Source organism: Mustela lutreola, chromosome 15 (assembly GCF_030435805.1).
Source record: "Mustela lutreola isolate mMusLut2 chromosome 15, mMusLut2.pri, whole genome shotgun sequence".
In the NCBI taxonomy this organism is placed as follows: domain Eukaryota; kingdom Metazoa; phylum Chordata; class Mammalia; order Carnivora; family Mustelidae; genus Mustela; species Mustela lutreola.
The window spans coordinates 52550627-52575870 of record NC_081304.1 but is presented as its reverse complement, the minus strand read 5'-3'; the positions used below and the strand labels follow the sequence as shown (position 1 = coordinate 52575870).

At 39.1% G+C, this 25244-nt stretch overlaps 1 protein-coding gene and 1 long non-coding RNA gene across 4 annotated transcripts in view; both read right to left on the bottom strand.

The window, feature by feature from the left end:
• TEKT3 (tektin 3) overlaps positions 1–15932 on the bottom strand; it is a 38116-nt gene extending 22184 nt beyond the window's left edge. For 2 of the 3 annotated variants that reach the window (XM_059149256.1, XM_059149258.1), the window contains exons 1-3: positions 15819–15932; positions 5135–5742; positions 2543–2626 (exon numbers count right to left, since the gene is read on the bottom strand). In XM_059149256.1, the coding sequence (XP_059005239.1) occupies positions 2543–2626; positions 5135–5713 (663 nt within the window). In that variant the 5' untranslated portion in view covers positions 5714–5742; positions 15819–15932. Of the gene's footprint in view, positions 1–2542; positions 2627–5134; positions 5743–7509; positions 7657–15818 lie in introns of those variants that run through there. The other variant, XM_059149257.1, reaches the window with a different exon arrangement.
• Positions 15933–21044: 5112 nt separating this feature from the next.
• LOC131816770 (uncharacterized) overlaps positions 21045–25244 on the bottom strand; it is a 31302-nt gene continuing 27102 nt past the window's right edge. The window contains exon 5 of the long non-coding RNA XR_009348174.1: positions 21045–21993. This is a non-coding gene — a long non-coding RNA (uncharacterized LOC131816770). The remainder of the gene's footprint in view (positions 21994–25244) is intronic.

The following is a 25244-nucleotide window of genomic DNA, read 5'->3' as shown; positions in this document are numbered from 1 at the left end:
TCATTACTTGAATTAATTGGCAATGATCAAGCATCTTTCAGTTGACAAACCATTACTTTAACTGTAGATTTAGTTATTTTTAGATAAAGTAACTTCTGCTACTGGTCTAGAAAAATATCAAACCTCTAAAGCAGTGGTGGTGGTGGTGGTGGTTTAAAAAATACATTTATTGATATAATTCATATATGATAGAGCTCATATATTTGTATATTTGTACAACTCAATAGTTTTTTAGTATATAAAACCATCACCAGAACCAATGGTAGAACATCCTCATTACACCCCAAAGAAACAACATACCCCTACACTGTTACCCAGTTTCCAATCTCCAGAGCCTGTTTCTCCTAGGCTACCACTAATTTTTCAGTCTCTATAGACTTCCTAAATCCAGACATTTCATGGAAATGGAATCCTGCAATGTGCAGTCCTTTGTGGCTGACTTCTTCACTTAGCATAAATTTTCAAGGGTCATCCATGTAGTAGAATGTTTTAGGATCTTTTTATGGTTAAATAACATTCTATTGTATGGCTATACCACATTTTATGTATCACTCAGAAGCTGACAGACATTTGTGTTGTTTCTAAATAGCTGTTATGGATAATGCTATGGACATTCATGTATAAGTTCTTGTGTAGGCATGTCCTTTTTTTTTTCCTCTTGGGCAGATACATAGGAGTAGAACTACTGAATCATATGGCCACTCTATCTTTAACGATTTTCCAAAACAGGTATATCATTTTACCTCTCCACCAGCATATCCTCACCAACACCTCTTATTATTTGTGATTCTGAGTATAGACATCCTGGGGTGGGGGTGAGGTAGTATTCCATTGTGGTTTTATTTGCATCTCCCTGGTGAACTAATAATGAGCATTTTTTACTGTGTTTATTGGCCATGTGCATATTCACTTTGGAGAACTCTGTTCAGATCCTTTGCCTAGTTTTTGTTGGGTTATTTGGGGTTTTTTATCTTTAATTTTTAGAGTTATTTATATATTATAGATAACCTTATCAGATATACAATTTGAGAAGATTTTTCTTCTATTCTATGGACTGTCTTTTCACTTTGTTGATGACGCTCTTTAAAGCATCAAAGTTTGCCGTTTTGATGATGATCATTTGATCTCTTTTTTCTTACATTGTCTGTATTTGTGTTTTTGGTGTCAGATTTATGAAATGATTGCTGACCTCAGTGTCACCAATATTTATGCTTATGTTTTCTTCTAAGAGTTTTACAATTGTAGCTCTTACATTTAAGTCTTTGATCCACTTATATTCAATTTTTTATATTCAGTGTGACGTAGGAGTCCAACTTCAGTCTCTTGCACACAGACATCCAACTGTCCCATCACTGTTTGTTCATGAAAGCATTTCTTTCCCATTGACTCATGTTAGCACCCTTGTTGAAGATGAATTGATTGTAAAAGGGAGGGTTTATTTCTGGATTCTCAAATTCTATTCCATTGGTCTGCATGCCTATCTTTATTGCCAGTACTACTGTCTCACGTGTTATAGCTTTGTAGTAAGTTTTTAAAATTAAGAAGTGTAGGTCCTCTGAATTTCTTCTTTTTCAATATTAGTTTGGCTATTCTGAATCCCTTGAATTTCCACGTGAATTTCAGGATCAGCTTGCCAATTTTTACAAAGCAGTCAGCTGAGAGTTTGACAAGGATTCTGTTGAATCTGTGGTCCATGTTGAGAAGTACTGCTACCATAACACTATTTAAGCCTTCGAATACACACACATGATTTGTCCATTCATTTACGTCTTTATTAATTCCTACCAACAATATTTCATAGTGCTTCTGAACTCCAGTTGTTCATTAAAATTATCTGGGGAATATTTTTAATACCAATAACTAATCCCCACTCCAGATTTGATGACAGTGATGTATCAAGATAGGTTCATCAATGGTGGGGGCTGTTGGTAATGGGGGAGGTTATATATTCCCTTATAGTAGGAGCTATAAGGGAAATCTCTATGCCTTACTCTCAATTTTGTTGTAGTTCTAAAACTGCTCTAAAAAAACTAACTCTTTAAAAAGAATGGGGCTGCCTTCCCTACAACTGTATTTAAGAATAAACCTCATTGAGCATTTATCCATCAAAAAAAGCACCACACAAATTATGTATACAGTATAATTCTAATCTTGAAGACATATTTGTGTGTCTTTAAGTTGGGTGGTGTCTAAGTATGATTAATAAAAAGAAATTCTCTGAAATTCTCTGAATAAACTGAAATTCTCCAAAGTTAACAGTGATTTCTGTCTAACCGAAATTCAGGTGATTTTTATCTTTCTTTATCCTAGTCTGTATCTTTTGAATTCTCTCAATGAACATCTATTACTTTTATAACCCCCAAAAATCTTTTTTAAATTCTCTAAACATTTGATACTATATTGTATCTCAATATAAACATATTGATACTACAATGCAACTTCTTACTTATAAATGGCTTCATCTAACACAAATTTCATTTGTTTGTTTCTACACATTAAGCACATGTTTGCAACTACATTTCTTGTTGTTGACCATACTCACCGTCAACAATTCAGTTTCCACTTCATCGTGAACCAGATCGATCCCCATTCTCTTCTCTCGATGAAATAGACATTCTCGGGCTACCTACAGATACACATATAATGGAAAACACTAATACAAAGTAACTAAAATCAGTGATGAGAAGTTCTGAGGATCTGTTCCTAAAACAAGTCAATAGATAGTCCCAATACCAACTTACCAACTTTTCAAGCCATTTTGTCCAAAATCCAGCATGAGACCCACCATAACAACTAAGTAAATCCTAATTGCTAGTTAAGAGGTAGAGTTCACCCTTCAAAGTGGTTTGGGAAAAAATTTTAATTTGGAAAGGTGACAAAATCAGGCATTTGGCATTGACTTAGTTCCTACAAATTAACTTCTGAGAAAATTACTTAGCATTAATTTCTGCTACAGAAATAATATCCTGAAACACAGCCTACAGGATATTATTTTCAAATATTTTCTACTGAGAAGAGTGAGAAAGAAACAAATTATTATCCTTGAAGAAGCCAAAATATTAGTGTAGCCAAAAATCCAAGTGATTACTTTTAAGTACCACTTATTATTTTCCTAATTACAAAAATAATGTGCTTTATCCATTAAAAAGAAAAAACAGAGAAAAGTAGAAAATGATTTAGCCATATTCCTATCACTGTTTTGTTTGTTGTTTATAACAAAACAGAGGTTATAATGTCCTTTACAATTTTATATTGTGCTTTTTTAGGACTGACATTAAATGGTAGGCTCCAGTCGTAAAATAGTCCCTGAGACAAAGTATGCTAATGACTCAAGTGGAAAACAGCTTGGATCGCTAACAATCAATTATGAAAGAACATTATACAAAAGTTACAAATCTTTTTTCAAAGACTATTTCATGACTTGGAATGACCATATAATGTTAATGTTTTCAGCATAAAATGTAATAGTATGTACACTGTAATCTGGACATCATATTATTGAACAAATCTTTGAATGAATGTATATTTTTAATAGTAAAAATTCACATTTACAAGAAAATTAATTAATAGGTTGACGGGGAACTCTGATTATTTTCATGTATATTGCTAAACTGCTTTTTGTAAATTCCTACTAACCCTAGGTCTAGTAGGATTCTACTCATCTTACCAGCAACTTCTTACCAGCAACTTACCAGCATCTTCTTCACTTTGGCCACTCTAGATGTCATCAGTTTCCACCATTGCAAATATGATAGGCCAAAGATGGATATTTCATTGATTTCTCATTTTTATTATGGAATTTTAACACTTTTTTCTTATATTAGTTGATCACCTGGATTTTCCCTCTTGAGATGTATCTGTTTATCTGACTAATTCTAATTTTAATCAGGACCTTCCTACACTGTGCTGATAGTAAATATTTGAACACAGAAGAATATTTGGACAAGAATTGCAGAAAAAAATACAAATTAGATCCATCTCACTGAAAGGAGTAATAAAAGGAAGAAACAGGATGTCCCCCTGAAATTCGGAGAGTAAGTGGCTATCATTTTAAGGATACTCTAAAGTGGGGCAGGTAAGATGGGGTGCAGATCAGCCCAGGATTCCTCAAAATAAGCCAGAGCATGAAGAAAGTATGGAAGGGTTTCTGATCCTGGAAAACATCTCATGGTGAGTTAATATAAAAGGACATCATTTGAGAAGTCCTTTCTTGGAATTTCTGGTGGTTGTGTGTACTTACATGTGCTTGTGTTTTGTGGGGGGAAGGGGTGGGATTGCATAATAAGAAGGAACAATGCACAGGGATCTTCAACAAACTCTTCAACCCACTAGACTTCTAGTTGCTTAATTCTCTAAACTCTTCTGCTACAGATGTCATAATGAAGACCACTGCAAATGCTTATCACATGGGAAATATCATACAAACATGAAGAAAAATGGTGTTTGCCTCATCAATATATAGATACCTTCTGAAATAATTTCTGTAATTTGTTCATCTTCAACTATAGAATGTCTTCTTTCAATGGTGGTGGGTAGAGTGGGGTTGGAGCTCCCCCCACACATCACACACTCAGTGGGGTGAGAGGTGGCCAGAGGCCAGCAACAAACTAACATGCTACCTCCATGACTGCAACACCTGGCTTAACCTCATGCCCATTACTCTATTCAATCAAACTCACCCCACCTCCTAAGGTGGTCTCCTTGATCATTTCACTGAGCTCTAAAAAGATATCATAACATATACACAGGAGGCATTTCATGACACAGATTAAAAGATTAAAAGACTAGTACTTTTTCCCCTCAAATATTATATACAATAATCCAGGGACAGCGATGCCCAAGAGCCTTTTAAAGAAATGGAAAGATGCCATTCTCACTATAAGGATATCTCTCTGTTTAACTTTTTTTGCTTTGCACTCAGAATTCATTCTACTTAAATGGTTGTTCTGTAGGATGTATAAAGCTGGTCATGGTTTTTCCAACTCCTGGAAGTAGTTACAGATGTACTGATAGGAGGTTGGCTTCTATAGGTGAAGTGAAACATAATTCGACAGATAATAACCACAGTAATTCAACCAGTGGATTATAATCATATAAATATCCAGTATCTTTTATCATAAGGTCTTATATTTACCTGAAGAGGGGCTTCTGTCTCCATCAAAGCCCTCTCCAATTTTTTCTTAACATCAGTGAGTTCATTTGTCTCTCCAATCATTGCATCCAACTCATGAGTGATTTCAGATTTCCAAAATCCTATGTCATTGACTCGTTCTCCCAAATTTTGGGTGGAGTCTGCTTGAGTTTTTCTTGTTTGCTGATATTTGTCTTGAATCAGGCGAGATGTATCTACCCTTAGTCTCTCTGAATTATGTCGGGAAGTGTTGGATTCTAGATAGTTGGTCAAATTGGACCTGTACCAATCATCAGGAGTATACCTTGTGAAGAGAGTGGTTCTATTGGAAACAAAGGGAAGCATGGTACTCTCGCACACCTTCTGAGATCTGGTGCAGTACGGACCCAAGGTCGGCAAGTTGGAGGCTACTTTGTAGTATGTGCTTGGTCTCCAAGGAAGGCTCAAGGTGTGGGTTAAATTGTAGTGGGGGAAGCGGTCTCTATAGCTTGATGCCATAGTACTGATGGCTGGTAGAAAGTTGGTTGGTGTTGGTCTAGGGTGGGCATAAGTTGCCGTTAATGTAGAACCTAAAGGCTCCATGATGCTCAAACACTATTTGTAAATCTCTCCTGTTGGGGGGGGTGTATAAAAACAAACAGTCACATAAATTAATCTTTGGTAAAAATTTACAAATGAAAGCCACATTTGACTTATAGTAGCAGTACTCCCTAACATATTAGGTATTTGTTCTAATTTGATATCCACCTTTACCAGTGATAATATGTTCCAAAAATATTTTTTCCCATCTCTGTTTCCAGAATATACTAAAAATTACATTTTTTTAGATTGGCCACTTGAATTTCTGAATTTTTAAAAAATCATTATTTAAATTTATGTAATTATCTTGTAACAAATCTAAGAGCCTAAAGTACGCATTTTAACAGGGATGCATATCTTGCCTCTGTTATTTACTAGCTGTGAGGCACTGGGCAAATTACTTAACCTATTTGTGCCTCAATTTTCTCATCTCTAAATTGGGAATAATATAGTAGTAGTTACTTCTCTGATTATGAGAGGTAGTAATAGCAAGGTGTTACTTGGCAGCATTTCCCCTACCCAGTCATCCCAAATGAGCACAAAACTGGTATAACAATAGTGTGCTTGGTATGCAAACATACCTCAAGGCAAATACTTGGCTCCCTTCTCTTGGCAACTTGCCACCTCGAGGCACCTCCAGTATAGACACTCTAGGGCAGTTAGGAGGGCTAAGTAAGACAATGCTATGTTTTTGAATGCTTATCATAGTTCTGGGCTCAAAATAAATGTTCAATAAATGTGAGCTTTTTAAACTACTAGGCCAGAGGCCCCTGGGTGGCTCAGTGGGTTAAGCCTCTGCCTTCGGCTCAGGTCATGATCCCACAGTTCTGGGATCGAGCCCCGCATCAGGCTCTCTGCTCAGTGGGGAGCCTGCTTCCCCCTCTCTTTCTTCCTTCTCTCTCTCTGCCTGATCTCTCTCTCTGTCAAATAAATAAAATCTTTAAAAAATAATGATAAATAAACTACTAGGCCAAAAGTATATACAAAATAAAAGATAAATATTCATCCCCCCCAAAGGTGAACCCTTTGAACACTGAACAACTATTCATTAGTAGTTGTTTCTGTCCAGATATTTCCTATTATATACCAACATATGTATCATTTTTAAGGCTATCTTAAAAATGCTACTTATATACCATTTATACGTATGAACAGAGCTTTTTAAATACAAATATTGAATTACCTTAATATTATATGTATTATTTAGAACATGCATTTTTAAAATATATATTTATGATCTCTCCCCCTGTTAGAACATAAGATCCACTTCATCTTTTTTACCAGTTGAAAGTATTCTATTGTCTGGAACTTTTGGTTATTATTAGCTCAGAAAGTCAAGATGTCACAGCCTATGACATACTTTTCAGCATGTAAACATCATTCTGTTTAGTTGCTAATGTCTATGGATCCATTTATTGAAAAGGAAAAATAAATCAGATCCAATTCTATAACCACCTCAGAAAAAAAAAAATCATTTGATGATTATTTAAATAGCTATGTCTTGAGGCCTTTGGTCCCCAAGCCACAAAATAATCTATTTGTAGAACTGTGGTTAGATTGAAACACACTTATTCCACATGCGGTGGGACAGCTGCCCACGCCATGGTGGTCGCCCACACAACCCTAGCTCCCCACCTCTTCCTAATTCTTCCCTCCCTCAGTCCCCAGATACCTTGTACTGGCCAAGCTTAGGAGTATGGTGGTAAAAAAGAAACCTTAATAATCACTTGCAGTTCTTCCCCTCAGTTTGAAAGTTAAACACTGTTTTTCAAAAAAGTAAATTCAAAGCAACTTGATACCTTAGGGTCTTCATGGCTACTTTCAGTTCTAACCTCTTCTCCAGTCAAATCTGGAAATAATCTTGTCAGTTTTCTTTCAGCAAGAAACTTCAAGTGGGCCACTCTTACTTGGATTTTCTTAATTCTTGACAGTAAAAGCTAGCGAATCATTTGGTCCTTCAATCAAGGAATTCTAAGTGTAGAGTTACCACATATGTTTACCCAACACCTATTATGTTGAAGCATCTAAACCCATGTTTATCAAATCATGAGTCATCTACTATGAGTGGTGATTTATGAAACGCAGAAGTTCATAAACCAGAGGAGACAGATTGAGAAATTCAATATAGCTTACAAAAGTTTCCAGTGATATATCTTTTAATTAGGGATGGGATATAATTTAAAATCTGGAATCTGAAGCACAAAACTCCAGATACATCTCTCAGATGTAGAGCTCCTGGTGTGTGGCCATAAGTTTCACATGGAGACAATATTCTACATAAGACACAATGTTCTATATAGTTGCACAATGGAAGTTCTAGCTGCAGCCAGCCATCTTATAAGTCGTTCAGGAAGGCTGATTAGAAGACAAAGCACAGCAACATCTTATATTTTGGGTCATTATTGGTCAAGGAAACCGAGGGTATCATGGCCTAAGAAATACTTAAAAAATCAAAATAGACTTCTGACTCCAACCATGATAGAGTAATAAAAACTAGACTTAGCCTCTTACATCTAAAACACTGGACAAAATATATGAAACACCTGTCCTGGACAATAAGCAGGACAAGACTCTGATCTCTGAAAAAAGAGAAACAAATAAGGCAAGCCGTCTGATTGTCCTGGCATTCTGGCTGGAGGCAATTTCCAGATTACGGGAAAAACAGGTGAAAACTGAATGGATTCTGGCAACTTTGTGAGTTGAGGAGAAGATCAGAATTTTAGGAAGCTGAGACAGTTGGAAGTTGTGAAGCAGGATTCCAGAATAAAGCAAACTATGTAGAAAAATAGCTCCCTAAATCTATATAGGGGTCCACTTGCATCTTTGCTGTGCAATAGGCTGCACGTAGATCAAGGGACACTACATGAACTTTGGCAAAGAATGATGGCAGGGTTCTATTTCTAGAGTGGATGGAGAGACATTTTGAACTCAGACCAGTCAGAGTGGAGTGATGGCAGGGTTCAATATCTAGAGTCAATGGAGAGACATTTTGAACTCAGTCCAGTCAGAGTGGAAAGTTGTTGGTGATTACCTAGAGCATCCCATGGAGACCCCAGAGGAGTCACACATTAGAGATAAGGCTGACCTATCTCCAGAGTGAAAGTACTAAAGATTCATCCCATCAAAGCTTAAAAAGAGGACTCAAAGAGATCAAATTAATCCACAAGTAATTTAATTGCCTGACAACATCAGGACATTCAAATATGTAATATCACAATGTCCAGCATTCAATCAATATTACCAGACATGCCAAGTAGCAGAAAAAATTCTGACACATAATTAGGAAAAATTGTTGACTGCAACAGGAATGATTTGATAGAACAAAGATTTGATAGAACAAGCAAACAATGTACAAGTATTTAAAGGAAAACAGGAACATAATGAAGGTAAAACAAGAACAAGATCTTTAAAAAAGAATCAATGTAACTTTAGGAATAAAACATACAACATATACTTATATAGTATATAGTATATATACTATATAGTATATACTATATATACTACTTATACAGTATATACTTATACAGTATATACAGTATATACTTATACAGTATATACTATAACAATTTTACTAGATGCAGGGTAGACACTGGGGAAATAAAGATTAGTGAGTTTAAATCTAACTAAACCAAAGCACAGACTTTCTCTAACTGAAAAAAAAAAAGAGAGAGAGAGAAAATCCTCAGTAATATAGGCACAATATCAAATAAACTAACATCACATATTTGGGGTGTCAGTCATATAGAAAGGGGAGGGAGACAAAAATATTTGAAGAAATAATGGCTGCATATTTTCCAAATTTGATGAAAATTATAAATCCCTAGGTCTAAGAAGCTCCAAACACTCCAAGAAGATAAACACACACCCAACATACATGTGTGCTCACACTACTACCACTATCATCACCATCACCATCATCACCTCAAGGATCATCATAATCAAATTGCTGAAAACCAGCAATAAGGAGAAAAACTTAAAATCAGAGCAAAAATACACATTACATAGAAAGGAACAAAGGTAAGAATTAGTGCAGAATTCTTGTCAAAAACTGTGCAAGCCAGGGGCGCCTGCATGGTTCAGTGTGTTTAGGCTCTACCTTCGCCTCGGGTTATGGTCTCAGGGTCCTGGGATTGAACCCCACATCGGGCTCTCTGTTCAGCAGGAAGCCTGCTTCCCCCTCCCCCCTCTGCCTGCCTCTCTGCCTGTGATCTCTCTTTCTCTCTCTGTCAAATAAATAAATAAAGTCTTAAAAAAAAAAAAAAGTTGTGCAAGCCAAAAGACAATCAAACACCATCTTTAAACAGCTGAGGAAAAATGTAACCTAGAATTGTATATCCAGTGAAAGTATTTTTCAAAGATGAAGGTGGAATAAAATTTTTCATAAAAATAAAAGCCAAGATTATTCAACAGCAACAGAACAGCACTAAAGGAATTGTTCAAAGAAATTCTTCAGGCAAAAAGAAATTATACCAGATGGAGACTTGGATCTACACAAAGAAACAAAGTGCTAGAAATGGTATGTGTGCTAATATAAAAAATATTCTTTTCTAACTTATAAATTTCTTTAAAAGATGGTTGTGTAAGTGAAATAATAAAAAATTATTGTGGAGTTTATAGTAAAAATAGAAGTAAATTTTATGATCATAACAGCACAAATGATGGAGAGATGAAAAGGCAATGTATTATTCTAGGATCACAACTAAAATGGAATAATATTGTTTAAACATATACTGCAACAAGTTTAAAAATGCATATTGTAAACTGTAGAACATTAGTTCTTCAAGATATGACCCAGAACCCATGAACCCAGAAGTCTAAACCTTCTCAGGAGTGACAAGGTCAAAATTATTTTGATAGAAATGCTCATATGCTGTTTTCCTTTTTCACTCTGATTCTCTCACAAATTTGCAATGGAGTTTTCCAGAGGTGACATGATATTTCATATCACAATAGACTAAATACAGTAGATCAGATAACTCAGCTGCTAAGACAGAAATCAAAGAACTTTACCACATATATAAAATGATGCTACTCTTCTCACTAGATATTCTTTGTTTCAAAAACATAGCTTTTTAATAAAATATTTAGGTTACTATATAATGGGTTGTAATGCTTATTTTTAAAAGAATTGATATTCTAACTGATTTTAATTTCTAATATAATAAATATCACGGGATGCAATCCACATAAAATTCTTTGAGATACTCAACATGAGGTTGTTTGACTACAAAGGGGTCCTGAGACCAAACAGATTCAAAACAGAATTAAAGCTAATCAGCTAAGAGGGGAAGGGGAAAATAGAAGACCGACAAAGACACATAATTCAAGAGAAAAGAGACAAAAGTAAGACAAAATCAAGCAGCAAGGTGGTAGACACAAACTAAATCACACTGATAATTATATTTATAATAAATGGTTTAAATAGTCAAAGGAACAGATTTATTTTTTAAGATTTTATTTATTTGACAGAGAGAGAGAGACCACAAGTAGGCAGAGAGGCAGGCAGAGAGAGAGGAGGAAGCAGGCTCCCCGCGGAGCAGAGAGCCCAATGCCGGGCTTGATCCCAGGACCCTGGGATCATGACCCGAGCTGAAGGCAGAGGCTTTAACCCACTGAGCCACCCAGGTGCCCCCAAGGCACAGATTTTTAAGCTGGTTTTTAAAAAGCAATATTGAACGATATGCCATCTCAAAAAATCCATTTTAAATGTAAAACATAGATAAGTTAAAACTAAAAGAATGGAAAAGGCACACCATGTAAATACAAATCAAAAGAATATTGAAGTGGCTATATTAATAACAAACCAAACAGATTTCAGGACAATAAATACCATCACAAATAAAGAGGGAAATAGGGATAAAAGGATTAATCAAGGAGCTTTAATGATATTCAATGTCTAGGTAACCACCAATAGAATATTAAACACATAAAGCAAAAACTGGCAGAACTAAAATGAGAAACAGACCCACAGCTATAGCAGATATTTCAACACACCTCTGTCAGTAATTATTAGAACAAATACAAAATTGGTAATAAATAGGCTATTTGAATAATATGACTAACTGAACCTAATCTATATCTACACACCACTCAAAACAGCAGATTCTTTTGTATCTATATGAGATGACAGATGTTAACTAAACTTATTGCGGTAGCCATTTCACAATATATGTAAGATATTATGCTGTACATCTTAAACTCATACACGTTATGTGTTAATTTATCTCAATAAAACTGAAAGAAAAATATTTTTAAACAGCAATTACATACAATTTCCAACTACACAGAGAATGTTTAACAAGGTAAACCATATACTGACCCTTAAACAAGTTCTCAATAAACATAAAATACTGAAATGATACAGAATATGTTCACTGACTATATCAAACTAAATTAGAAATCAAAAATAGAAAGATATTTGGAAAATTCTCAAATAGCAAGAAATTAAACAGCACACTTTTTTCTAAGTAGCTCCACACCCAGCATGGAGCCCAATGTGGGGCTTGAACCCATTATCCTGAGATCAAAATCTGAGCCAACATCAGGAGTAGAATGCTAGGGGTGCCTGGGTGGTTCAGTGGTTAAGCATCTGCCTTCAGCTCAGGTCATGATCTCAGGGTCCTGGGATGGAGCCCCACATCGGGCTCCTTGCTCAATGGGAAGCCTGTTTCTCCCTCTCTCACTCTACCTGTTTGTGTTCTCTCTCTCTCGCTGTCAAATAAATAAGTAAAATCTTTAAAAAAAAAAAAAAAAAAGGAGCAGAATGCTCAACTGACTGAGCCACCCATGCACCCCTAAACAACATACTTCTAAATATCCTCTAAGTCAATGAAGAAAAATTAGAAAACATTTGGAACCGAATGAGAATAAAAACAGAGCATATCAACATTGTAAGATGCAGCTAAAATAGTGTTTAGGCAGAAGTGTATAGCTTTCGATGCTTACACTAGAAAATTAGTTAAAATCAATGATCTTAGGACACCTGGGAGGCTCAGTTGGTTAAGCATCTGCCTTCAGCTAAGGTCATCACCCCAGGATCCTGGGATCAAGTCCCACATCCTTGCTCAGCAAGGAGCCTGATTCTCCATCTCTCTTTGCCCTTCCAACCCTGCTCATGCTCTCTGTGTCATTCTGCTCTCTCTCTCTCTCTCAAATAAATAAATAAAATATTTTAAAAATTTTTTGAATAAAATAAAATCAATGATCTCTACTTTATTCTTGATGGCAAGGTGTGGGGCATTGGGGGTGGGGGGTGAGCAAAGTAAGGCCAAAGTAGAAGGAAATAAATAATAAAAAGAGAAAAGTCAATGAAATAGAAAATGGACAAATTGGGGGGGGGGGAGCAGCAAGACTCTAACAATAAAATTGATAGACCTCTCACCAGACTGATCAAGATAAAAAGAGAGGAGATATCTTACTAATATCAGGAAAGAAAAAGATATTGACACAGACCCCCGCAAACATTAAACAGCTAATAAAAACAATGTTACTAACAACTTTACACCAAGAAATTTGACAACAGAGATGAAATATACAAAATTCTTTAAAAAGACAAACACCCAAAATTTACTAAAGAAGAAACTGATGACTTGAGTAGCCCTGTAGTACTTAAAGGAGCTAAGTCTCTAGTTTAAAATCTTCCCTCAAAGAAAACTTCAGGCCTAAATGGGTCTGTTCACGAATTCTACCAAAGTTTTAAGGAGGAGTTTTTTTAAAAACCTATGGCTTACTTTGATGATGTGACTTTTACAACATTTAAATCATTCTCTAAATTCTAACTCAGTCACATCTTAACAGGGCTCAGGAAGCACATACTAAGATCATTAACTGATGCTATAAATGTCTCCTATTTGCAAGCAAACTGAACAAATTCTTTGGGAAAATGACTGAAAATAGCTGTGGAAAAATTCATACCCTAAATTATGCAATTGTTTTTCTATTATACTTTCGGCATGAACCAAAAAACATTTTAAGAAATGAAGTCAAATACAGTGTATTTATTTAATGTGGAGTCAATAGTTACTTACCTACTGGGAAAAAAATGCTATAATTGTCTTCTATAAATATTAACATGCTAAAAATATAATCAATAACACAAAGACTGTAGGTACTGGGAAGCCTTACTTATAAACCAGAAGATGACCTTAAGTAGGATAAACATATTTTATTAGCATATTTAGGCAAGGCTTTAAAATCATAAATATTTTAAGGTATAAAAACCTGTGGATCATTTTGTGCAGAAGACATGACAGGAACAAATTTCCATTAATTTCTCCACATTCTGCCTCAGATAAGTGACCAGGATAGGCTTAAATGATCACATACAAACTCCCTTAGCTCTTCTGGTTATATCCACCAAATTACTCACAGTTTCAAACTGGGGCAAAAATAAAACACTGCCCCCAGTACATTAACAAGCAGATGATTTTTTTTAAATTATATCAGATTTTAACATTTAAGCAATTTATCTTTATGCATATATTAAATATGAATAAATAAGTAAATAAATAAATAAGAAGCTCCAGCCAGCCATCTTAGAAGTCATTCAGAAAGACTGATTAGAAGACAATAGCATGGCAACATCTTATATTTTGGGTTATTAAGTTAATTCCTTCTTTCCAAAAAAAATGTATAATATAGAACCCTCTTCACTGAGACTGGAAATATAAATTAACATATATTGAAGATCTATGTGGCAGCATCTAACAAAAAAAGCTGAAAAAGCACATTCCCTATGTCTCAGCAATACAACCTTTTGATATAGCTAGAGAAACTCAAGTATGTACCAAAGAATGGAGAAGAATGTACAAGAATGTTTCTAACGGTTTTTAAAAGGAAACAGTCTAAAAGTCTATCAAGAGGAGCAGGCATACATCATTTGTGTTAAGTTCATACAATCATTATCACACAGCAGTTAAAATGAATGACCTAGAGCACGACCCCATTATATAAACTTTGAAAACAACACTGTATATTCGTTTTTGAACAAATACGTAAGTAGAAACGGTCTACGAATATACAGAATGTAAGTAAACAGCCAGTTCTGGTAGGTGGGTATTGCTGGGAAAGAAGGGGAATGGGATTCCCAAGGGATGCATAGGAGGGAGGTCTCATCCACGACTGTAAAGTTGTTAGCTTGTTTATTTAAGTGAAGCATGGATGCTTGAACACTCTTACTTATTGCGGAAAATATTTCACTTTAAAAAGAAAAGAGTGGGGCGGGGGGCCTGGGTGGCTCAGTGGGTTAAGCCTCTCTGCCTTGGCTCAGGTCATGATCTCAGAGTCCTGGGATCGAGCCCCACATCAGGCTCTCTGCTAAACGGGGAGCCTGCTTCCCTCTCTCTCTCTCTGCCTGCCTCTCTGCCTACTTGTAATCTCTGTCAAATAAGAAAATAAAATCTTAATTTAAAAAAAAAAGAATATTTTATCAGAACCCTCGGAACACTTTGTCTATTAGTGCAACAATTTGCTCGCTTGTTTTCACGGTGGCCAAACAAGTAATATTATGCGTTTCTGAAATATTTATCTACACCATCATAAGCATCCAGGGAGGAAACATAAAGGGGTTTGGTCTAAAAGGTCCAAACACAAGTTAAGAGCTTCAGGGTCAGAGCAGAAGAGAACTGGCCTCAGGCCAAGAGGGAGCACCTGCCCTGATCAGAATCTCAGGAATCCCCGGGAACAGCCAGGCGGTGGGACGGCCCTCCCCTGGGCGGCCCTTGAAAACCTAGCGGAGGAGGCCGGACCCAGCGCTGCGCTGGCAAAGCACAGCACCGCTCACCGATATGAGAAATTGCACGAGTGAGCACAGGGTCGGGGGTCGGACGTCCCTTTGCTGGTTCCGCGTTTGGAAATAACTTCTCAGTCCTTGACCACAAGCATCAGGCATGGGGCGGGGGGGAGGGGGACGGTGGGTAGCAGGTGCCCGTGGGTCTGTGCGGTCCCTATTTTGAAGGGTGGGGGCAGGGAAGTGCAGACTGGGGAGAGGAATTCCAGGGTTACCACAACTTCACCCCGAATTCTGAGGTCAGACGTTGGGGCTTCACTGGGGAAGGGGACGCTGCAGGGGTCGTCTCAGAGGCAGGCAGGAGCCGACCAGACCACTCACCTGTCAGCGGCTGCGGGCGAGGGGCGGGGAAGGGGCGGTGAGCGGAAAGGGTGGCAGTCCCCCACCTACCGCCCTTGGTGGCTGGGACCCCGACCCTCCGGTCCTGGCCCCGCCTTCCCCACCTGTGACGTCAGCGCCCGTGGACCACTCAACGCTCCCCCCTGCCGGCTCGCCGGGAGCCCATTGGCCGGTGGGAGGCGGGAGGCGGGAGTGGGAGGAACGAAGGGAAACCCAGCGGCAGGCGGTTGCCATGGACGCTCTCGCGTCTAGTAACCACGGCTGCGGGGGAGACCTGCTTGATCGCGGAGGGGGGGGTGGGTCGGAGGGGGGGGTGGGTCGGGGGGGGGAGTGCAACCCAAGGGAGGGGCCACGGTGATACCCCGCCTCTCCTGCGGCACCTGAATGGGAACTTCAGTGGCAGAGGGCTTGGTGGCCCATTCTAGGTGCAGGACAGCAGGCAAGCCTCCACATCTACACCTGTCTTCTGCCCAGCTGGACTTCTCCCATGGTGGCATTGTCTAGTGACCCTCCCCTCCTTCCTCACTCTAAAGAAAAGATTTGGGGTTTCCCTCACTCTCTCTCTTTGGCAAATATTTCCGTAAACAGAGGCCTCCACTAGTTCATCCGGGGAATGGGTCACCTGTCTCCCATACATCACTGTTCACCCTTGCAATTTCCTCACAACCGTGTGGTAGGAATTTATGATTTACACGGGAAAAAATGCAAGTTTGGAGAAGTTAACTGGCATAGGCAAGGTCACCCAAACAGAAAGTGGCAGAACCACTACTAAAATTTAGATCTGTCTGGCTTCAAGGTACTCTTTCCACAAGACAACAGTCTTAATGGGTGAACAGGGAGACCATGGAGTTACTCTTAGCGCTAAAGAAAATACAGCCCTCAGTTGATCAGTCTTGGGTGGTCTGGGAACCCCTGTGTGACACTCCACCAAAGGATAACGCACCATCAGATTGGCCCCTAGTAGACCTTTGTGATGTGACTAAAGGTTAGGGACCTCAGCTTTGTCAATGCAGAAAAGTGTTTCCGTCTCCTTTCCAAGTTTATTAGAGGCTAACTCACATTAACTTAACTCATAGGAACCTGAACTAGAAAAGCAGGGATGGGGTGCCACCACAAGAGTTTATTTTAAGCAACATGGCACTTCAGCAATGGAGACAAGCCCAGAATATTTTCCCCACGCTGGAAAACCGCAGACAATATCCGATGATCAGAAGCTGCTCTTTAGCCTGGCCACAGGACTAAACAGGCCAAGTTTAGGCTCACAGACCCCACCAGGGCACCAGGGCTCCCCAACCCAGTCCTTCTGTTCTCCTATGCTCCTTACCAGCAACTCTCTATTTCTGGCCTCGCAAACATTTTACCTTCAGATACCTTTTTTAAAATTCCTTCTTCTCAAGCACAGTGTATATTTTGTATTAATTCTCAGAATTCTGGATGGGGCAGTAGGCTGTAGACTTGGTAAATGCTACCATGGGTCTAAAATGGTACTGGTTCATTTGTTTTGGTTTTTAGATTTCACATGTAAGTGAAATCATATGGCATTTGTCTTTCTCCGTCTGACTTATTTCCAAACCAACAAAAACAGAAACAGACTCATAAATGCAGAGAACAGACTGGTGGTTACCAGAGGAGAGGGGGTAGGGAAATGGGCAAAATATGTGAAGGGGATTCAGAGGTACAATCTTCCAGATCCAAAATAAATGAGTCACAGGAGTGTAAAGTACAGCATAGACAATATATATGCCTTGTATAGTAGTAACTTGATAGAGATGACAGATGGTATCTACGCTTCACATGGTGAGCATTGCATAATATATAGAATTGTCCATTTGCCATGTTATACACCTAAAACTAACATAACACTGTATGTCAGCTATGCTTTGACTGGGGTGGGAGGGAGCCCTACCTGAAAATGCTACCAGCCAAAAGGTCTTCAACAAGGTCCTAGAACAAATTTAACTGCCTGTTAGAGATGACATACTTGTGTGTCTTTGTGCTTGGCACATGTCAAAATGCCCAATATCACTGCTTACTGAATATCAAATTCATTCAATGTCCTATCTACAAATAAATAGATGAAATTATAGCACAATTTGGTCCTTCGAATGACCCATAGAGCCAGTGAAATTTTAAAACTTTCTGATCAAAATTTCTGGTTACATTGGTCAGCTCTGGTCTCCACAGAAAGAATTTCATGATTTAAAAAAATAATCCAGATGCCGTCCCCTTAAATTTTTTACATGATCATCAAGTCTTTGACAGAATGAAGAGGTTAGTTGTCCCCCACCCCCGTCAGCTTTATTTTACAATGGAGAGCTCCTATGATGTTTATTTGTCCCTCTTTATAAAGAGAATATAGCAAAGCAGTGTGCACTCTGCTAATCAACCTCACAGTTGTCAGTAGCTTCATGAGTTCAGGGACGAGTCTGTTTCTCTCCATCTCTGTATCTGCTGCAAGTCAGGGGCATGATCTATATTTGTTAAATAAAGGAGCAAATCTGTGATGACTGATGGGATAGAAGATCATCAAGTGTTTGGAAGTAAAGAAGCCACAAAACAGAGTTTGCCTCTCATTATAATTTGTATGTGCTATATTTTCATTGCCCTGCCCTATTTCACCAAACCTCCGGCTCCAATCTCTGTGGGGCTTCCATCAGTCCTTATTCAGGATGCTGTCAGCCCCTTCCCACTTTGTCTTCCTCATGAGAAACCAGCGTAGCCCTACCATCTTTGGCCCCCACCCCCCTCCCTCCAGCTCCATTCGCAGGGTGGACTCATGCACACAGCCTGCTTCCTCCATGCCTCCTCCCAGACTAGAAGTGTGCTGCTCACAACACAGCAATGCCATTCACATTCTAAGCCTAACCTTTCAGCATCCAAGTCTAAGCTTTGATGATACTCCCCAGAAATCTCCTTGCTGAGCTCTAGCATCTTCTAAGTTCACAAAGGACCAACCCTTCTAAGACTCCCATTTCAACCCTAAATGCCCAAGACTCATGGTGAGTGGAACACTTAGCCTCCAGCTATATGAAGACCAAGTCATCATCCTCTGTAGCTGACTACCTTGTTTCCCCCTTCATACCTGACCATCCCATCCCCCCTCCACACCTGACCACCCCTTCTCCCCCTCCATGCCTCACTATCATGTCTCTCCTCCACACCTAACTACCTCCCATCTCTTCTCTCACTTATGTCTTCATCCTTAGACAAAGGGGATTTTCCCATTAATGCTCACTCAGAACCACATTGCATCCTGCCATTCAGATAACTCAAATATTTCCTTTAACTCTCCAGCATCTTTCACTTCTCTTACTCCCTAGAGAACTTCCCCTCCATCTCCCCACATACTCCAACCATTGTTGTTACTGAATTAAGGCATGAAGCTTTCCTGCATCATCAAGTCATTGACCTCTACCTCTCTTCCTTACGCTGTCAAGTCCCTAATAACTGGGATATGATCATGACCTCTGCATAGATTTTTCTTGTGCAGAGTCCAAGGAGTCAAATTCTGTATCTGTGTTGTTAGCTCCCATGTCTACATCTCTGACCCAGTGTCCCAGCCTGGTTTGACATGCTCTGTGCAGGACAGCCTGTTGCTACCACCTTCCAGGGTGACATTCTTGGAATTGACAAACACCTTGCCTGTCCAAATTATGTTCCATAATCTTCAGCAAAATCTCTTTATGTGAAACAGGGACCCAATGTTTAAAGTAAAACATTGATGCCTCTTTGTCCCTCTGCTTCCCCATTTCTGGCTGTGATAAAAGCAGAGGCTAGAAATCTCTCCTTCATTCATTCAACCATTACTTAGTAAGTGCCTGCTACCATGTGCCAGGCACTGAATAGCAGGGAACAAATAACACAAGGTCCCTGCCCTAAAACAGCACCAAGTTGGGAAAGAAGGAATATGGGGGAGCTCTCCAACCCTCCCTCTGCCCTCCACGACCCCAAACATAGGTGAGCACACCTCTGCCCCAGCTTCCCCTTCTCCAAGTGGGCCTCCAAGAACACCCCGTAATTTTTCTGCATTGATGATGTGCTCAGACTGTCCCCTCAATCCAGAGCTCCCTTCTTCCCATCTTTGCCTATATACGTGCTACTCATTGTTTGATGCTAAGGAGAAATGCTACCTCCAAAACATTACATATTTTGCTCATCAGAACTAATCTTTTCTTCTCTATCTTGTTAGTTTGTGTGGCAAGTATGGTAGAATCCACTTGATGCTATATTCATTTACTAATGTTTTGGCCTCACTCCCTAGACAGTGTGCCTTGTACACACACACACATACACCCCACTACTGGGCTGCAGTAATAATCATAGTTAATATTTAATGACCTCTCACTCTGTGCCATATACCTTATCTTATGCTAGGTAGGGCTTTACATTCATAAACTCATTCATTTCTCTTACTAGCAGTAAGGCATAGATTATTTTTATTTCTGTTTTCTAGATGAAGCAACGTAGGTTTGGAGATGTTGGGTGGCTTGCCCAAGGCCACACAGACAACAAGAGGGAGAGCCATACTCTGAATCCGTGTCTGTCTGGCTTTAATTTCTATGCTCTTTGCCTCTATATGATAAAGAAATAAGCTTAAAGTAAGTCATGTATCAGAAACACAAGACCAACCACAAAGAAGTAGCTTTGAAGGATTACCCGGGGCACAGGTTCCCTGCTGGGAGGCATTAAAGTCAGCTTTTCTAGGCTCACACCTTTAATAAGGCTGGCAAAATAATTTTGATACCACCTAGAAGGGAGAATCTAAGTATCCTTAGAAGCTCCTTAGAAGCTCACCATCTAAGTATCCTGCTAGGAGTGTGGGGAATGGGAAAGAGGAGTCAAAGGGTAGCTCTCGAAAACTGATGAAAGAAAGACAGAACAGGAGAGGTAAAATAGGGATATGGGAGTATGAGTGTAGGGGGAGTAGAGGGAAAAGGTTTAGGAAAATAAAATAGAAAACATTGCCTTTATAGTCAGCTCTCTCTAATCTGCCCACTCTTTCTAAGGCCTTTTTATTCCATAATTCTGTTTTATGGCAATTTATATGGGGAAACTGGAAATATTGCATTGTAAAAATGTGAGACCCTAAATTATAGAATAATGTAAGCTCTAAATTGCAGTCTAAAATTCGAGAATAACGTAAATTCTTAAAATGTATTCTTTTTTTTTTAAAGATTTTTATTTATTTATTTATTTGACAGAGAGAGAGATCACAAGTAGGCAGAGAGGCAAGCAGAGAGAGAGAGGAGGAAGCAGGCTCCCTGCTGAGCAGAGAGCCCGATGTGGGACTCGATCCCAGGACCCTGAGATCATGACCTGAGCCGAAGGCAGAGGCTTTAACCCACTGAGCCACCCAGGCGCCCCTTAAAATGTATTCTTTATCATTGGTTCTCAGAAATTACTCAGAAACAGATGCGCATCGTTTCATTCAAATTCGTGACATCCATGTCAATGGCTGTATTTTCCTTGAGTGCCGTGCTGATTATCAGTACTTTTGGAAACAGCAATGTTAACCTATAACTGGAAATAGGATCCATGTTGACTTAATGTACAGAATACAACACTCATATTTACAGAAGAGTGCTTCACAGAGGACTGATTGGGAAACTTGATTGAGCGTATGATGCATCCGTTGAGAATTTTATCGTTTACAATCCTAGTAAGGTGATATCAGCTGTCACTGTTATGTTTTGCTTTTGTTACTAAGCTATTTGTAGGGTGTGTATCACCATCAGCTTTTTTAACTGAATAGACTTTCTCATAGCATAATATTGCAGGGCACGTCTTGTTGGGAGTACATCCAGAGATCCAAAGGTACATAGACTCAGCCAAGTTTAAATACCATCTTCTAGCTCCCTTGTTTAGCAGGTGAAGAACTGTGATCCTAGAGGTTAAATGACATGCCCAGCATTACATTTTCGCTGTGCCCTCCTGATCAAGTGGGAAGCGATAGGCTCCCATGGGACTCCCTTTCCTTCTGTTTCCATCAGAGTCATTATCCCATTGTCATAGGTCTTTATATATCTTCTCTCCCATGAGACTATGAGTCCTATGAGGACAGAAATAATGTGTCTCCAACCTTAGTCACAAGAATCATTTTGGAAGTCATTCATGCTGTTGAGTGAAGTTCCAACACACATCTTCATTTTTGTCTTACCTGTTAACATAAAAGGATGTATCAGAAAGCATTCAGGCTGGAACTCCCCTTGTTCATCAACTGCGACTAAAGGTTGGCCAGAGATAGAAGAGTTTAGCAAAAATCAATAAAAGCACTCTGTGAAAATCAATTGGCTATGTGGAACTTACAACACAGAGTATTGTATGGCTTATTATTATTTACAAATTGTGTGCTATCCTTTATATCATTAAAACATATAATAAAGTTGTGTGTGTATATATGAATACCTTTTTCCTAGAGAGCAAGTGGTTTAATGTTTGTATGGCTGTAAGTGGGTCCCTGTTCCCATCTTTAAAGAAATTACTGTCTAGGACATGGGAAAGCCCCATGGGGCAGGATCCAGTGTGGTGAGAGTCCCCAAAAGAGGACTTCCAGCCAGAGATTCCTAAAAGGTTAGTGTATAGGTAACATGGAATATCATGTAGCTCTTTAAACTGAGGAGAGGTTGTGGAAATAAAAACGGAGCTGGCTATAGCAGATGCTATTAGTGCTACAGTCCACATTCCCTCACATGCTTTGACCATTTTTTTTTTTTTAGATTTTATTTCTTTATTTGAGAAAGAGAGCACATGAAAGAAAGCATGAGCAGTGGGGAGGGGCAGAGGGAGAAGCAGACTCCCCCCCTGAGCAGAGAGCCCAATGTGAGACTCGATCCCAGGACCCTGAGATCATGACCTGAGTGGGAAGTGGATGCTTAACCAACTGAGTCACCCAGGCACTCCTGCTTTGACCATTTCTTAAGCACAGCCTGTTAGTGTGCTTTCCCCTGTAACAGTGGACTCTACGTCTCCTTGAAGAAGGACTGCCTTTGGCTAACAGCATCTACTTTGCCAACTTAAGAAAAGCTGGAAATGTCTAGGAATTTGTGCCTTGAGCCAACCCTTGCCCAAAGATAAATGAGTTCAGGGTTATAAATACCCCAGTTACCTTGCCCTCATTGGGACAACTCTGAGAAGTGACCCACCCTGTCTCCAGAGCTCCCCCTCTGGGGTTAAACCAAACCTACCCTCCTGGGATTTGGCTTGATACCAATACTTGATACTCCTGCTTCCCCTGACTTCCCATCTAGATATCCAGATCCCACTTCCTCATTTCCCTACTAGTTTTTCCAGGAGAACACTTTCTGATCAATGATTTTCACACTAATCCTCAGGGTTGGTTTCTTGGAAACCCATCCTATAATGGTGGCCACGCTTCCTGTGATATCCTATTCACCCCCATCCAGCACTCCCCAGCTATAGCTGATTAGACCACAGGTGGGCACTTAGCTCAAAGGTAGCCGATCTGTAGTCTGGCCAGCAGACTGAGGTGACCTAGCACAAAGGCCAACTTAACTAGATCCTCTTTCTTGGAATGTTTGATTTTGTGTCAAATAGAGAGTAGCTGAGTCAGCATATTTGATGGTGCAAAATTCTAGAATCATAGATTTGGACTGCCAGGGAGCAATAAGACCTTGTCATTGAGGTCCTATTGCATCCTCAGTGACTCTCCAGTTTGAAAATATTTTCCCATTTCCATGAGATTTCTTATTTATACATTCTCCTTCCCATAGCCCTCATTATTCAAGTTAATTGGGTATCTCTGTTTTCCAAAGAGCCTAAAACACAGGCTAGGAATCATCTCATGGATGGCCCCAATTTTCTGGCCACTCACTGCCAAATTCTTCAGGGAAAATTTCCTGAGAATTATCTAGAAGGCCATGATGATTTGAATAGAAACAAGCCAAATTAGTATGCAAATAAGTTGAATAACAAAGATGGAAGGAAATCTGTTTGAGATATTGAAAAGCTGAAAGGAGTCAGACCAGCACTCATGCTTGAGGTAGAAAAGCATTTTGTACCCCTTTCAGACATGCATAACTCTTTCTGTCCCTTGCAGCAGCCAAGATGAAGTTCGCAAGCTCGGGAGGAGACAGAGAGGGGAAAGAAAGAGTCAAAAGTCTACCAACCAGGAGTGTGGAGGGAACCATATAAACCATGAATGTGGAGCTTTGGTTTAGAGGCGGCTCTTGAGCCTTTGGATGCCTTTAGTTCAGTGATGAAGGGATCAGACTAAAATGGAAACTGAGGTGTGTTCTCTGGGACATGGAGGCCAGGTAGGACATGGAGTTGAGTGGTACTTACACTACAGCCTTTCATGTCAGAATGTTAGGCCAGAATTTCACAGATGCAACCAAATGCAAACCAACAGAATTCAAGCTTGCCTGGAATCAACATCATCTCTCCTCCCCCACTCCACACTTCTCTAGAGTGCTCATAAAAATACCAATGCTCTTCATAAGCCGATAATTAGCTCATCTGAGTCACAATGCACAGACATCTTTCCTTGGCTAGAACATTCCCAAGTACTGAGCATGACACATCAGAATTGCCCAGAGAGCTTTTAAAATGCAGATTTCAGGGTCTCATCCCAAGAGGATCTGATTCAGTAAATCTAGGGTGGAGTCTGAGAATCCATACAAACTTTATTGCAAAGGAGTTTGCCTGGATTTGAGCAATAAGAAAATTTTGTTTAAATGACCCTTATTTTAATCTTTGATCTTTTTAAATTGAAGTACAACTAACATATAGTGTTTTATTAGTTTCAGGTGTACAGTATAATCAGGGGATTTTTAAAGGCAAAGAACGCATTCTGTCTTTTGATTTCCTTTGTTTGACAGAGGTATTTCTAAACCTACATGGTAAATAAGTTATTGTTTTTCCTGCTTGTGAATGGGATTTTTAAAAATATTTACTTATATTTCTAATTCAAAGTAAGTTTGATTTTTTCTTAAGTATCCAAGAGGAATTTTTTAATTATTTTTATTAACATGTAATGTATTATTCGCCCCAGGGTACAGATCTATGAATCGTCAGGCTTGTGCATTTCACAGCACTCACCAGAGCACATACCCTCCCCAATGTCCATAACCCAACCATCCTCTTCATACACCCTCCCCCAGCAACTTTCAGTTTGTTTTGTGAGATTAAGAGTCTCTTATGGCTTGTCTCCTTCCTGACCCCATCTTGTTTCATTTCTTCCTTCCCTACCTCCTAAATCCCCCACCTTGCCTCTCAAATTCCTCATATCAGGGAAATCATATGATAATTGTCTTTCTCTGATTGACTTACTTTGCTCAACATAATACCCTCTAGTTCCATCCATGTCATTGCAAATGGCAAGATTTCATTTCTTTTGATAGCTGCATAGTATTCCATTGTGTATATATACCACATCTTATTTATCTACTC